At 34.3% G+C, this 12,279-nt stretch overlaps 1 protein-coding gene across 2 annotated transcripts; it reads right to left on the reverse strand.

The window, feature by feature from the left end:
• Positions 1–6,829: 6,829 nt before the first annotated feature.
• Positions 6,830–10,841, reverse strand: hyal1 (hyaluronidase 1). Of its 2 annotated transcripts, none has more exons than XM_051113532.1 (4): positions 10,749–10,841; positions 8,850–9,786; positions 8,509–8,598; positions 6,830–7,388 (listed from the first exon to the last, which is right to left on the reverse strand). In XM_051113532.1, exons 2-4 carry the CDS (start codon positions 9,759–9,761, stop codon positions 7,035–7,037), a joined length of 1,356 nt encoding a protein of 451 aa, XP_050969489.1. In that variant the 5' UTR covers positions 9,762–9,786; positions 10,749–10,841; the 3' UTR covers positions 6,830–7,034. The 2 variants fall into 2 exon arrangements, with proteins under 2 accessions (XP_050969489.1, XP_050969490.1); XM_051113533.1 differs by having other exon boundaries at positions 10,719–10,805.
• Positions 10,842–12,279: the final 1,438 nt, after the last annotated feature.

Genomic DNA, 12,279 nt, shown 5'->3' on the forward strand with positions numbered 1-12,279 from the left:
ACATTAGAAAAGTTAATTCTCTTGCTCTTCAAAATAAAAAAAGCACATATTTCTAAGGCCTGTAAGTTAATTAAAAAGAAAGCCTTGCTGAATATCCCACAATGCACTGGGGTGAGTGATAAGAGCAGGCAGGCTAATTTGACTGAAACTGGGATAACAAAATGATGTGTGGAAAAAAAAAAGTGCAAATGGAAAGTGCTCTAATCGGGCCCAGTCGTGCTGTTTGTACGCGTGCGGTTTGCGTTCAGACGCCATTAGGTTTGAACCACTGCACTAAGAGACATTCACAGATGCTTATCTCTTATCTAGCAGGGTTTAAACACCAGTGTGTGAGAACTGGAATCATGTTTGACTGATATTATATAATTATGCTTCTTATTCCAAATAAACACACTATTTTTGCATACTGTATTCCATTAAGCAATGCATTCAGCTTGACCTTTTAGGCGCATTCTGAACCAGAAGAACAGCAACCAAGAACTTGATCAGACTGAAACATCTTACATAAAATTAAATAATTTTCTAGTTTTTTTAATTGCAGTATGCTTTTTGAAAAAAATATAGTAAGCAGTATGCAGTACGCAATGAGCATTATGCTGTAGTCGATACACTATTCCCATTCAACAAGCAATAAAACTGACCCCAAAATGCATGCTAATATTACTCGAGCAGTACATAAATAAGTATAAAAATCAAATATACGAAACACTAAGATGAAAACTGATATACAATCCCCAAAACCCCAGAGGCAGTGGGTCAAATAACAGGCTACAAACACTAAATAAGCAATGCCTGTGACGACAGAAACTCTCTGAAGGTTGATTAGGGAGTCTCTCTCCTCCTTGCAGATAAATTGTAATCCTTCACACAAAAAAAAGTGTGGTTGCCATTTTTGCAGGAGCAATCAGCACACACTTTCAAATAAGTGACCACGGTGTCACTCCAATTCTGCGGCGAGGCGGCCCGATGGGCAGTGAAGCGACGCAGCTCCGATAGCAAACACATTGCTCCTGCGCTATCCAATTTATTAGCCAGATTAGCGTAGAGAAAGAGAAATGTTTATTCAAAATGGGTAGCAAGTAAATGCTGAAAGATGAAAAAAAAATCTGGATTATGGGAATGCACAGCAGAAATCTTATTTAAATTAATTATGAAAACAGAAGAAGGTTATCAAATGAAATACTAATAAATGTGGCTGAGGAGGTGAATGGGTTATTATGCCGGCATGTGTCCGCATATTAATGGATAACATTTGCGTTGTGATGCGCAAATTGTATATTTGACTCCAATACTCGATTTTCATCTTTGATTGGTTGGCATATAAGCAGCTTTTTCAAGGTGACTGATTGGTCAAAATTTTATCATAACAAATCTGATCAAGACTTTGTGTTGTTTTGGATCTTCAAGGTCCTTCAGAGTGTGTGCTTATGATGGTTACAGGTAAAAACTGGGAAGATTGTTCTTTTTGAGTTTTGAGTGCCACACCAATTCAACTTTAAATGCAACTTCCAAAGAAATATACGCACCTCTGAAAATTAAGTTGCAAAAGTACTGTAGCAATTAAAAAAAAAATGCTTTTTGCAGTAGAACAAAATATGCAATTCATAACTATGACAGGATGCATGTTTAACTTTGGTTTGAGGGGAAAAATACAAATGCACTGGGTAATTTCATATCTTCTGCTTTTTCCACTTACTGACAAAGACAGAAAAGTTTTTTGGCAACGAACAAAGTGCAAAAATGCACTTTAGTTCTGTAAATGCTTATGAATTTCATCATGTATTTTTCTTCCTCCAAAGTCTGCGGCCTCTTTTTGAAAAATAAACAGTGTCTTCTGACAATATTTATGGCCAGTCTTCCTCAACAGAACACAAAATACATCTAAACAAAATTGTGTGGCCAATATTTTCAGCAAAAATGTAATTATGACGAGTGTATAATGCCATGTAGCTTTTGTCATGTTTTTTTTTCCTTTAACTAAATTCTCCAAAAATTAAAATAAATACATAGATAAATAAAAACACAACATAAAAGCTATCCACATATTTATTATGCTATATCATTAAAATAATTTTAATTTAATTTAATTAATGAATTGAGTGTTGCTTATTCCACAGCAAGCCATTTAAATAAATGCATTCTGAAAATGATTAATTAAATAATATCCAATAGCTGCACATAATAAATAATAAACTATGCCATGATTTTTTTGAGTGCAGTTTCTCGCCTGTTTTATTTGACTGACAAATATACATATACTTTTTTTTTTTAATTTGTTTAAAACTGTGTAATCCAAATGGATGGAAATTGTATAAGTACTTCAAATACATAAATCTTAAAATTAGGTCTAAATTTAAGTGTATACACCAAGTCTTATAAAGCCATACTATAACTTGTGTGAGGAACTGGCTGAAATTCAAGTCATTATTTACTATTCGGTTACAAGATACACTGGAAACAACAGCATCAAGCCTGTTTATATAATATCTTAATATCATAAATACAAACATTAAGGGCCATGCAAACATACCATCCCAAGATTATTTTCACTTCAAACTCATTTCCAAATGGTCTACAGCTCCAAAACCTCCCAATGCAAGTGAAAAGATGGGCGGCCCTGACTAAAGACAGAGTCTTGCTCAAATACACATTCCCCTCACATGCGATCCATGTGCCCACTCTTTCTGAAGGACAGAGGCCGTGCGTGACGAACCGCTTATTAAAAAGCGGTGAGTGAGTGAGACGATGCTGGCACTCGCCAGACCACCAAACAGCAGGGGAATGGAAAGCATGACCGAAGATGGGACTCAGGTCACGACACCAAAGAAAATAGATGAGAGGAACAGAAGCAGAAAAACAGGGTTGGGTGTCTGGGAATGGTTAGATGGGCATCTGAAACCTACAATAGCTTTAATTAACAGTGAAATTTGTAATGCTGTTCAACTGTTGAAGGTCCATCAGATGCCATTTTTAATGTTTCCACCAAACACTAATCTACAAGAAGTCTCTGCTCATCAAGGGTGCATTTATTTTATTAAAAACAGAATAAAAACAGTAATATTGTGAAATATTATTATAATTTAAAATACCCATTTTTAATTTGAGTATATTTTAAATTATAATTTATTTCTGAATTTTCAGCATCATTACTCCAGTCTTCAGTGTCACATGATCCTTCAGAAATCATTCTAATATGCTGACTTGCTGCTCAATTTGTATAGATTATTGTTGGTGGTCTTTTAATAAAGGTTTTTGTTATTTATGTTGAAAATAGTTTTTGCTACTTTTTCTTTTAATTTTTATTTCTGACTAAGAAAAACTGACCAGATGAAGAGATCTTAGTAGACATAATGTTACTAACTTTGTAAAAGCAGCATTTTTCAGATGTTGGACACACTTGCTGTCTCGCAAAATGTGGCGAGCTGTCTTGAGGGACCGCTGTTCCAGGTTGAAGACCGATAAAACACAAAAGTTGCAAAGGGACGTCTATTATCATCCTCTGCGGCTGCTTATCTGTCTAAATGTGTGACTTTGGGTCAATGCAATCAGTTCTGGGGGAATGGAAGTGAGCCTAAATTTAACGGCCTTTGTTTACCTTATCTCATGAGCGCGGGTAATTCTTTCACTGCCGCCACAGACCAGAATGACCAAAATGTAAAGTTTCTCTTCTCTTAATCAGTGATCCGGCCATTCTTGTAGGTTTTGTCTAATGTGATTTTTTTACTGCCAATCCACCACAAAAAGGACATTTGGATTCGGTAGTTTAACTAAATAATAGTCTCACTTGAGACTGACTACATAAAGTATGGATGAACATATATGGATGGGTTGCAATGGATGATTATTTGACTAGTCATTCAACAATCAAAATATATACATATATATATTTTTTTTAACTGTGCAGTTTTGGATGTCAGTTTTTATTATTTCCTATTATTTTTAAATGGGTAATCTTATATATATATATTTTTTTTTAAACTGTGCACAGTTTTGGATGTCTCTAGGCACCACATATGAAACAATAAACGCAAACAGAAAATAAATTAGTGTAGGATTTACACTGAAACAATTTTCACTATGAAATTTCACAAATAACTACAAAGAAATGACAAATACTATTTTGAAAAAAAAAAAAGATTACCCATTTAAAAATAATAGAAAATTATATATATATATATATATATATATATATATATATATATATATAATTTTTATTATTTCCTATTATTTTTAAATGGGTAATCTTATATATATATATATATATATATATATATATATATATATATTTTTTTTTTTTTTTTTAAACTATGCACAGTTTTGGATGTCTCTAGGCACCAAATATGAAACAATAAACGCAAACAGAAAATAAATTAGTGTAGGATTTACACTGAAACAATTTTTACTATGAAATTTCACAAATAACTACAAAGAAATGACAAATAGTATTTGGAAAAAAAAAAAGATTACCCCTTTAAAAATAATAGAAAATAATATATATTATTTTCTATTATTTTTAAAGGGGTAATCTTTTATATATATATATATATATATATATATATATATATATATATATATATATATATATATTTTTTTTTTTTTTTTTTTTTTTTTTTTTGTTTGTTTGTTTGTTTTTTTAACTGTGCACAGTTTTGGATGTCTCTAGACACCAAATATGAAAAAAATATATATTACAAATGTTTTTCGTCTTTTTTTTTGATCAAAAGTGATCAAAGTGGGGCTTTTTTCAATTATCGAATCAACTTTAACATTTAGTTACATCCAATTTACTGAGATTTGTACACCAGATTCTAAAAATTCAATTATTTTGTTCAGATTACTGATTGGATTCATCTTCTGTAACCTATTTCAGCTGGAAAATACCCGCTTAATATCATTCTAGGTCTCTGTGACCCCTACAAAGGTCAAACCTAAAAAGCTATAAATTGTTGCCATTTTCACCAAGATTAAGCAATAATGATGAGGAGATTACATTTACGATTGCAATGATTTTTCTTTTCACTCTCTAAACCCAGGTCTGTGCACAGCATTTACAAAAAAAAAGTAAAATACTGTGGTAGTACCACAGTATTTTGGACATTACCTATGGTAGTACTTTGGGGTAGAATGTAAATACCATTTTGTTATATTTCAAAGTATCATAGTTTTACCGTCCAATGACATCCTGTACCATGGTACTTGTAAGAGAAATACACTGACATAATTGCATAATAACGTCTAAAATGTTTTAATGGAACCATGAGTCATTATTTCAAAGGAATTATTAACAGTATGAGGAATATGAATATTCATAGTACAAATTTTAATGCATAATGCGGCCAACGATTTCTATTGAACAAATCGAAGTAACTTCAGTACACAAAACAAAACCATTTCTAAAGACCATCATAAACAATCAGGTCAAAAAACATCTAAAACAGCATAACAACCTGCCAACAACCAAGCTAAACACCTTAGCAAACGAACCCATCCACATCTGATCAAAGCTAACGTAATTTATGCTAAGTTTATGCTAAGCGTTTCTAGCCCAGACAATTAGTATTAAACAAGTGTTTAATATCAGCTGTGTCCACATATTATACAAATGGTTTGAAGTAGATGTTACAGTCATCTTAGTACACTTGACAGTGTGCTTCTACTGTCATCTAGTGGCCCTACAGAGTAATTTCAGACCGTTTGTGGTGATTTTCGCTTACAGTGACATGGAGAACAGCAAATATCCAAAAAAAACCCGTCATCTTACCTTCATACAAGGCTGCACTGTATTGATTTTCCTCACATTTTGTATAATTCCTCACAGTTTTCTGCAGTTAATTTAGTTTTCTTCCCATAGCTGACGTATTTCTAACTGGAACAAAAACTTTGAGGATATATCAAACGCCTCATTTAATATTTCTAAACCGTCAACTATGATTTGCTATTCAGATCAGGTGGTATTAGGGGGCGGGGCGTATTGAAACTAGAGAGCGTTTTATTGGACAAAATTTGCATATACCTGAACTTTTTCCAGAAAAGATAGACCGATTTTGTAAAAAGTTGATTTTGTTAAATTTAAGCGCATATGTCTGCTATACATTGATTTTGATAAATTAAGGATTACTCTAGCAATTAAACGAGCTAAAATCTAATAGACATGAAATAAAAGCCACAAAACCTCAATTTGATTTTATCAACTTGATTAACTTCATTTTGATCTTTGACATTCAAAATCTAGCCAACATAAATGATGTTGTGATATTTTGGATGCTAAAATCTTTTTGCATTTATTTGCATACTAAATTGTGATTTTGTGCATTTATTCATCTATAGCAGCTTTTGCACTATAAAGATGGTGTCAGATACAGATGTGAAAGATGGTCATAGTGTGGAAGGCAACAAGTGTTCTGATCTGATGTGGCATTTCTTTTGCATATAAGCACTGACTGAAACCAAAAAATAAAAGTTGATTTTCACACTATTGCTTCTGCCTAGGCTTTTCTGTTAGAGTATCTTACAGTAAATTAAATAATTCTTAACCATGCATGCATAACTGTTTGTACAACAGTCATTTTAGGCAGAATCATAAATGCAATCACAATGGAAAATGAGAAAAAAAATGCAGACTTATTAATATAACACAATTTGTCAAAATAGTTTATTTCATATATTCCATTACATTTCAATGATTTATTTGATTTGTTGATGCTGTTTATGAATCAATTTGATTAATAATAATAAAATCAACATTCATTTGCATTCTCAGGGTTTTGCACGTATGATGTAAACAAACACTCAAAATTAAATTGCATCTTGATTTTTAAAAATCATCATATATTATAAAGTTTAGCTAGCAAGCATGGAAGCACATAGTCATTTAGCACACACTTTATCTAAAACTACTTCAAGTACATTTGCTTAAGGCACAGTCACCCTGTAATGTTAGTGCGTATTGGTGTTGTTCCTTTTGTTTATTAATTCAGAAAGCTTCAAGTGACCCGCCCTGAGCTTTATCCACCATCATCTTCTAGTAACTTCTGTCATGTAAAAGTCTCTATAGGTACTGGTTTCTGGCACTGTTCTCCTTCCCAGCCTGGGAAACACTGGCACCTGAAGTTGGCTGCAAATCCACGTTCTCCTTCAACCGTCCTGAACCTCCTGCGAGCTACATAAGACGGACCACTGGTAACAGTCCCAGGCAGCTTAGTTCTGGGAACGATGGACCATTCGGCTGGGTCCAGATGCAGGTAGGCCGCACCGCTCGGGTCTCTCCTGATACATCGGCCCCGGGACGTGCACACGGTCTGACTGCAGAGAAATGCCGCCTCCGTCACGTTGACAATGTAACGGCCCAGCGTTTCGTCAAGATAGTCCCGAATCGCTACACAGGCCTTCTGCACAGAGGAGAGGAGAGGTTGGGGTTATTTGTTGTGTTTATGTGTACAATTTATATGTGCAAGTTTAAAAATTATATAGAGTTAAAGTAAAAAAAAACAAACTCTAAATGTAAAATAATGAACATTTTGCTGATTCTGCGAGGTTTAGGCCTATGTAAACTTTTGACCTCAATTGTAAATGTATAAAGGAAAGTGTGTATTTTAGATATGGCAGCTGGTGAGTATAATTTATATTTAATTACATTTTAGTAATATATACAATTTAATTATTTAATTTACAAGAGTGTATATGAATGCTGCAAATTACTGCTTGACATGAATTTAAATGAATTTAATTTCTAATTTTTATAATTATTCATTCCAGTGTTTAGTAATCATACATTTCTGAAACAATTTGAATATCTAAATATTGATCAGATAAAAAAATAATTTGCAAAAAACGTAGCTACTCAGTTGCTTCTGTTTTGTATAAATAATGAATTCTAAATAATAATGAACTATTGATAATAATAAATGGTTTTTGTTATACTGCAAACCACGCAGCAGAAAATTTTGTTAAATTTTTAAACAGAAAATTTAACTAACGTTTGAATTTAAGTGTTATTTCAGTGATTTAGGTTTTACTTTTATATCACAAGTTTTCATTTGAATTTTAGTTTAAGTGTCAGTATTTTTGTTACAAGCTTTTTATTTTTCTAATGTTTCTATTTAGTTTTTGTTTCTTTCAATTTATTTCAGTTTTAATAATTTTAGTAGTCCAATGTAAACATTTACATTTTATTTTACTTTAGGTTTTATAATTTTTATAAAAGGACATGAATCTGTGACAATTACATCTTACATAGTCAAACTAAATGAACTTGGAGGTCAGAGCTCACCGAGCTTTAATTCTGTTGTATAAAAAGATATGTGCTTGTGCACCCGCTTTCATGTGTTCACATGAGAATGTGTTAACGCCGGAACAATTCTAGTGTGACAGCAGTTTCCATATGAGTCATTTTTTCTGATCTGCGAAAAACTTGTCAATGCATAATGCACTTCAGCTCTCTAGCTAACCACTAATATATAATTATCAGAAGTGTATGAGTGCATTTGTAACAATCCCAATCACTCCAACCTTTGTTTGGGAGTAGTTTCCATCTCCCCACAGCACGACACCAGCAGCTCCTAGAGCGACGCTCTCACCGATAGTGTGCACCAAGTCCTCCTGAAACACAAACGGGTGACACATGAACCATTTTTGTTAAATTATATATTATAACCCTTCAATTTTTATTCAGAGATCAACTTATTTTATTTTTAGTAGTTTCTGTGTCTGTTCAAAAATGCATCTTATATCATTTTAATGGTTTTAATTTCAGTTTCAGTTTTAGTTAATTATAATACCTTTGGTGCTACCCTGACTAAACAGATATAAAACAAGTAATAAAGGTGAACAGGCCTTTACTTTGTGCTGACCTGTGAGAGAAACTCCATGGAGTATGTGTAGGCGATCCTGGCGTAGGGGAAGACAGATGGAGGCCGATGGGTGGTCTGTTCCCTCACCCTCATGGCCTCCAGGATCCGATGGCGGCTGTACAGCAAGATATCCCGACCGCGGTCCCGGAGTCCGAGATCCAGATATATATCAGGGTACAGGGCCGAGCTGACGTTCCACAGCCAGGCCAGTTTATCATTCCTCTTCATCTCCAAAGGAGGACACTCACCGGTGTACGTCTCGTTCTTCTTGTACTGATAATTATAGCAGCAGGGGAAGCCATAAAACCCCCATAACCCTCCAGGACGCTCTCTCCGGCCCAGTTTCAACGTCTCCTCCATAAAGGCCCGTGAAGCGTCCTCGAATTCACTCACGGCTTCCTTTTCTATCTGATCCGGCTTCCAAGTAGGATGTTTGGCTTTCACTAAAGCCCTGGAGCCATTCCAGTAGATTTCCTTAGCGTCCCAGTTACGTTCCCACAGAGGCCTCCACTTTTCCCAGTCGATGACAGCCAGCCCGTGAAATCCCTGATCTGGGATGTCAGTCCTCAGGTCGCCGCCGGCCTTCCAGAGGTGCTGGTCCAGGCTGGCGTTTTGAGGAACGCCTCCAAACACTGGTTCACCGCCAATACCATAGTAAGGATACTCTCCCAACTTATCCGAGTAGAAGATAGTGATGTTGTCACCCATGAAGGCCTGGTCATGGTTGTGCACGATGTCGAAGACACTCAAGTCCAGCTCGACCCCAAATCGAGATGTGCAGCGCTCCGTTGGCGCGTTCCATACGGAAAAAAACGGGAGATGGGTGAGGAGGGAGGACTGACGGCCGAGAACGGATGTGAAACAGATGGCGAACACCACCAGAGGACACGTCCCACGTCTATGCCTGTCCATCCCTGGAAAAGGTGACACGCTGGACCTGCAATGATGGGAACGCAAAGCGTTTAGCATCCAGCTCCACATCTGATGTCACATGAGCCGAGGCAATTTAAATGGAAATGAAGCAGAGCTGCAGTCTAATTTCAAAAGGTAATTTCAATGATGAGAGACAATTTTTTTGAACAAAGGTATACTTTATCCTGAACAACTCATTATCCATAATAATCATCCACTTCAGGAAACACTACATTAAGTGTGTGTGGTGTGCAGACCTTTCACCTGAAATGTGACTTTATAATGTACATGATTTTTCATTTCAATGTGAAACAGAGACAGGCAATAAAAGTTTAATTTTAATTGTAAAAGAAGACAATTACTTACAAAAAATGATTAAGATTATTATTTAACACTACTAACATTTTGGGTATGTTACTATGGTAATACTGTGGCATTTTAGACACTATCATGATGGTAATTTCATAATATCCATCTAAGGCGTATCACATTAATGTCATGATATCATGACATAAAGCGTTCTAATAAAAACAGAAGTACCAAAAAGTACACTTTCACCTCTGTCTTTCAGATGAATTGTAGTACCATGATATATTTCAAAGTACTTATAGCACTACTATCAGTCCTTTTTGTAAAGGAAGTGTCCCACAGCAACATGTCCGAAAAACATGGTATTACCATGGTACTTTTATGTTAGTGTTGGCCACCATGGTAACTTTAAAAAAAACTTAAGTTAATGTCAGTGTCAATGTCTGACAAGATAAGTGTAGATGTTTATGATTATCAGAAGAATTATCGTGAAACACATTTTGTTGTTTACATTTCGAAATCCTTAAAAAGAGGAACTGTGACTTTTCTTAAGGAAACCGACAGAGAGAGAGAAATGCAGACACAACTCACATTGTTTACATAATGAAATACACTCGTTCAAATCATCTGAACATAAATCGTACTTACTTATCAAATAAATCTTTACAAATTACTCACGAAATAAATGGTTTCAGCTTCACTCGTGACCCTCCCTTGTTAAAAGCCGAACGTCCCCCGTTTAACCAATAGGAACGAGGGGCGGAGTCTAAGGACGAGCGTAGAGACGTTCACACATGTACGTCGGTCCGTACTATAAATACGAGCGCCAAAGAATACAATATATATGTTCAAAAACCATGGTAGTAGAGTTGTACTTTTTAGTAGTGTATCAAACTGGAGCACTTTATACACTAACGAGAATATGAAAGTGAAGAGTTAAATCTAGATACTTTTTTTGTTGTGTTTGTTTTTATAAAATTTATAAAAAGTCATTTATCACCTATATTTCTAACATATGCCTATGTAACGTAGGACATATTAGCCGTATTCAATTTTCATGTCTTTTATAGGACAAGACTCAACACAATGCTCCCTTTAAACCATTTATCCTTACCATAAAAAGTATATGATTACTAGACCTCAGCAATATCATATTTTTGCATATATGTTTGGTGGTTATATATTTAAAATATCATTGTAAATGCCATATTACTGCCTATAGTACCACTATAGTACTTCTTTGGAAAAACTGCTTTAGGGTCATTCCTGTTATCCAGTGACTTTTCTGTCTTTGTGATTTAATGACTCATATTTTCTCTAAAATGAATCACATATTTATAAGAAATGACTTAAATTAGATATTTAAGTCTTCTTTGTCACCTAAACAGAGATAATAGACATTAAACTTTTAAACTTTTAATTGATATATGCATTCAATTTTATCGTATCCTCAGTGCAAAGTAATCAACTTACACAAGTAATATAAACCATGAAATGATAAAAGCCTCAAAATATTTTTAAGTTATGTTATAGACTAGGTTAAACTGCATCTAATCGTACATATAAATAATAATAAATAAATAAATGTGAAACTATTCATTTATTGTGTATCTAAAGTCATCTTTCACCCTGTTAGCAAAATAGTCTACAAATCCATTGAGACCATTTTCAGGATCTGATACTGTTCATTTTTTGCGCTGGAATTCAACTGTACAAACTGAGGTAAGTGTTAACTCTCATTCCTACCTTTTTTTTTCCTTCGTTTTTTAAATGTTATCCTGCTTGTCACACTCTTAAAAGTTCCACCCTGTTAGGCACCCTTTTAGGTTATGAAGAATGCTTGGCTGGTCAAAAAAATGTAAAAACATATTTGACATAGTTATAAAAGTTCTATTTATTTGTAAAGGATTAGAGAGCTAAATGTTGATCACTCAAAGAGCTACGGCTAACTTAGTTCAACAGGGTGGAATGTGAAACTAACAGGGTGGAAATTTTGTATACAAACAGTATTTATTGTATGTTGCAAAAACCGTATGTATGTGTATATTATATATATAAAATACTGTGCAGAACCCTTAAGCTCCCAGGTCTCTGGTAGTGTACCCAAGGTTGAAGAAAGATACATTGGGACAGTAGCATTCAGCTAAAGTGGGACATCTTATAAAGTAAAATATAATACATTGCTTGTTTTTCAGAAAATGTCACAAAA

This window comes from Labeo rohita, chromosome 6 (genome assembly GCF_022985175.1).
Source record: "Labeo rohita strain BAU-BD-2019 chromosome 6, IGBB_LRoh.1.0, whole genome shotgun sequence".
NCBI lineage: Eukaryota > Metazoa > Chordata > Actinopteri > Cypriniformes > Cyprinidae > Labeo > Labeo rohita.

Coding starts and splice junctions, on each gene's coding strand:
- hyal1 (XM_051113532.1), bottom strand. CDS start 9,761: ATGGACAGGCATAGACGTGGGACGTGTCCTCTGGTGGTGTTCGCCATC. Junction 8,599..8,849: donor CCATGGAGTTTCTCTCACAG/GTCAGCACAAAG, acceptor TTTGTGTTTCAG/GAGGACTTGGTGCACACTAT. Junction 7,389..8,508: donor GAAACTACTCCCAAACAAAG/GTTGGAGTGATT, acceptor TCCTCTGTGCAG/AAGGCCTGTGTAGCGATTCG.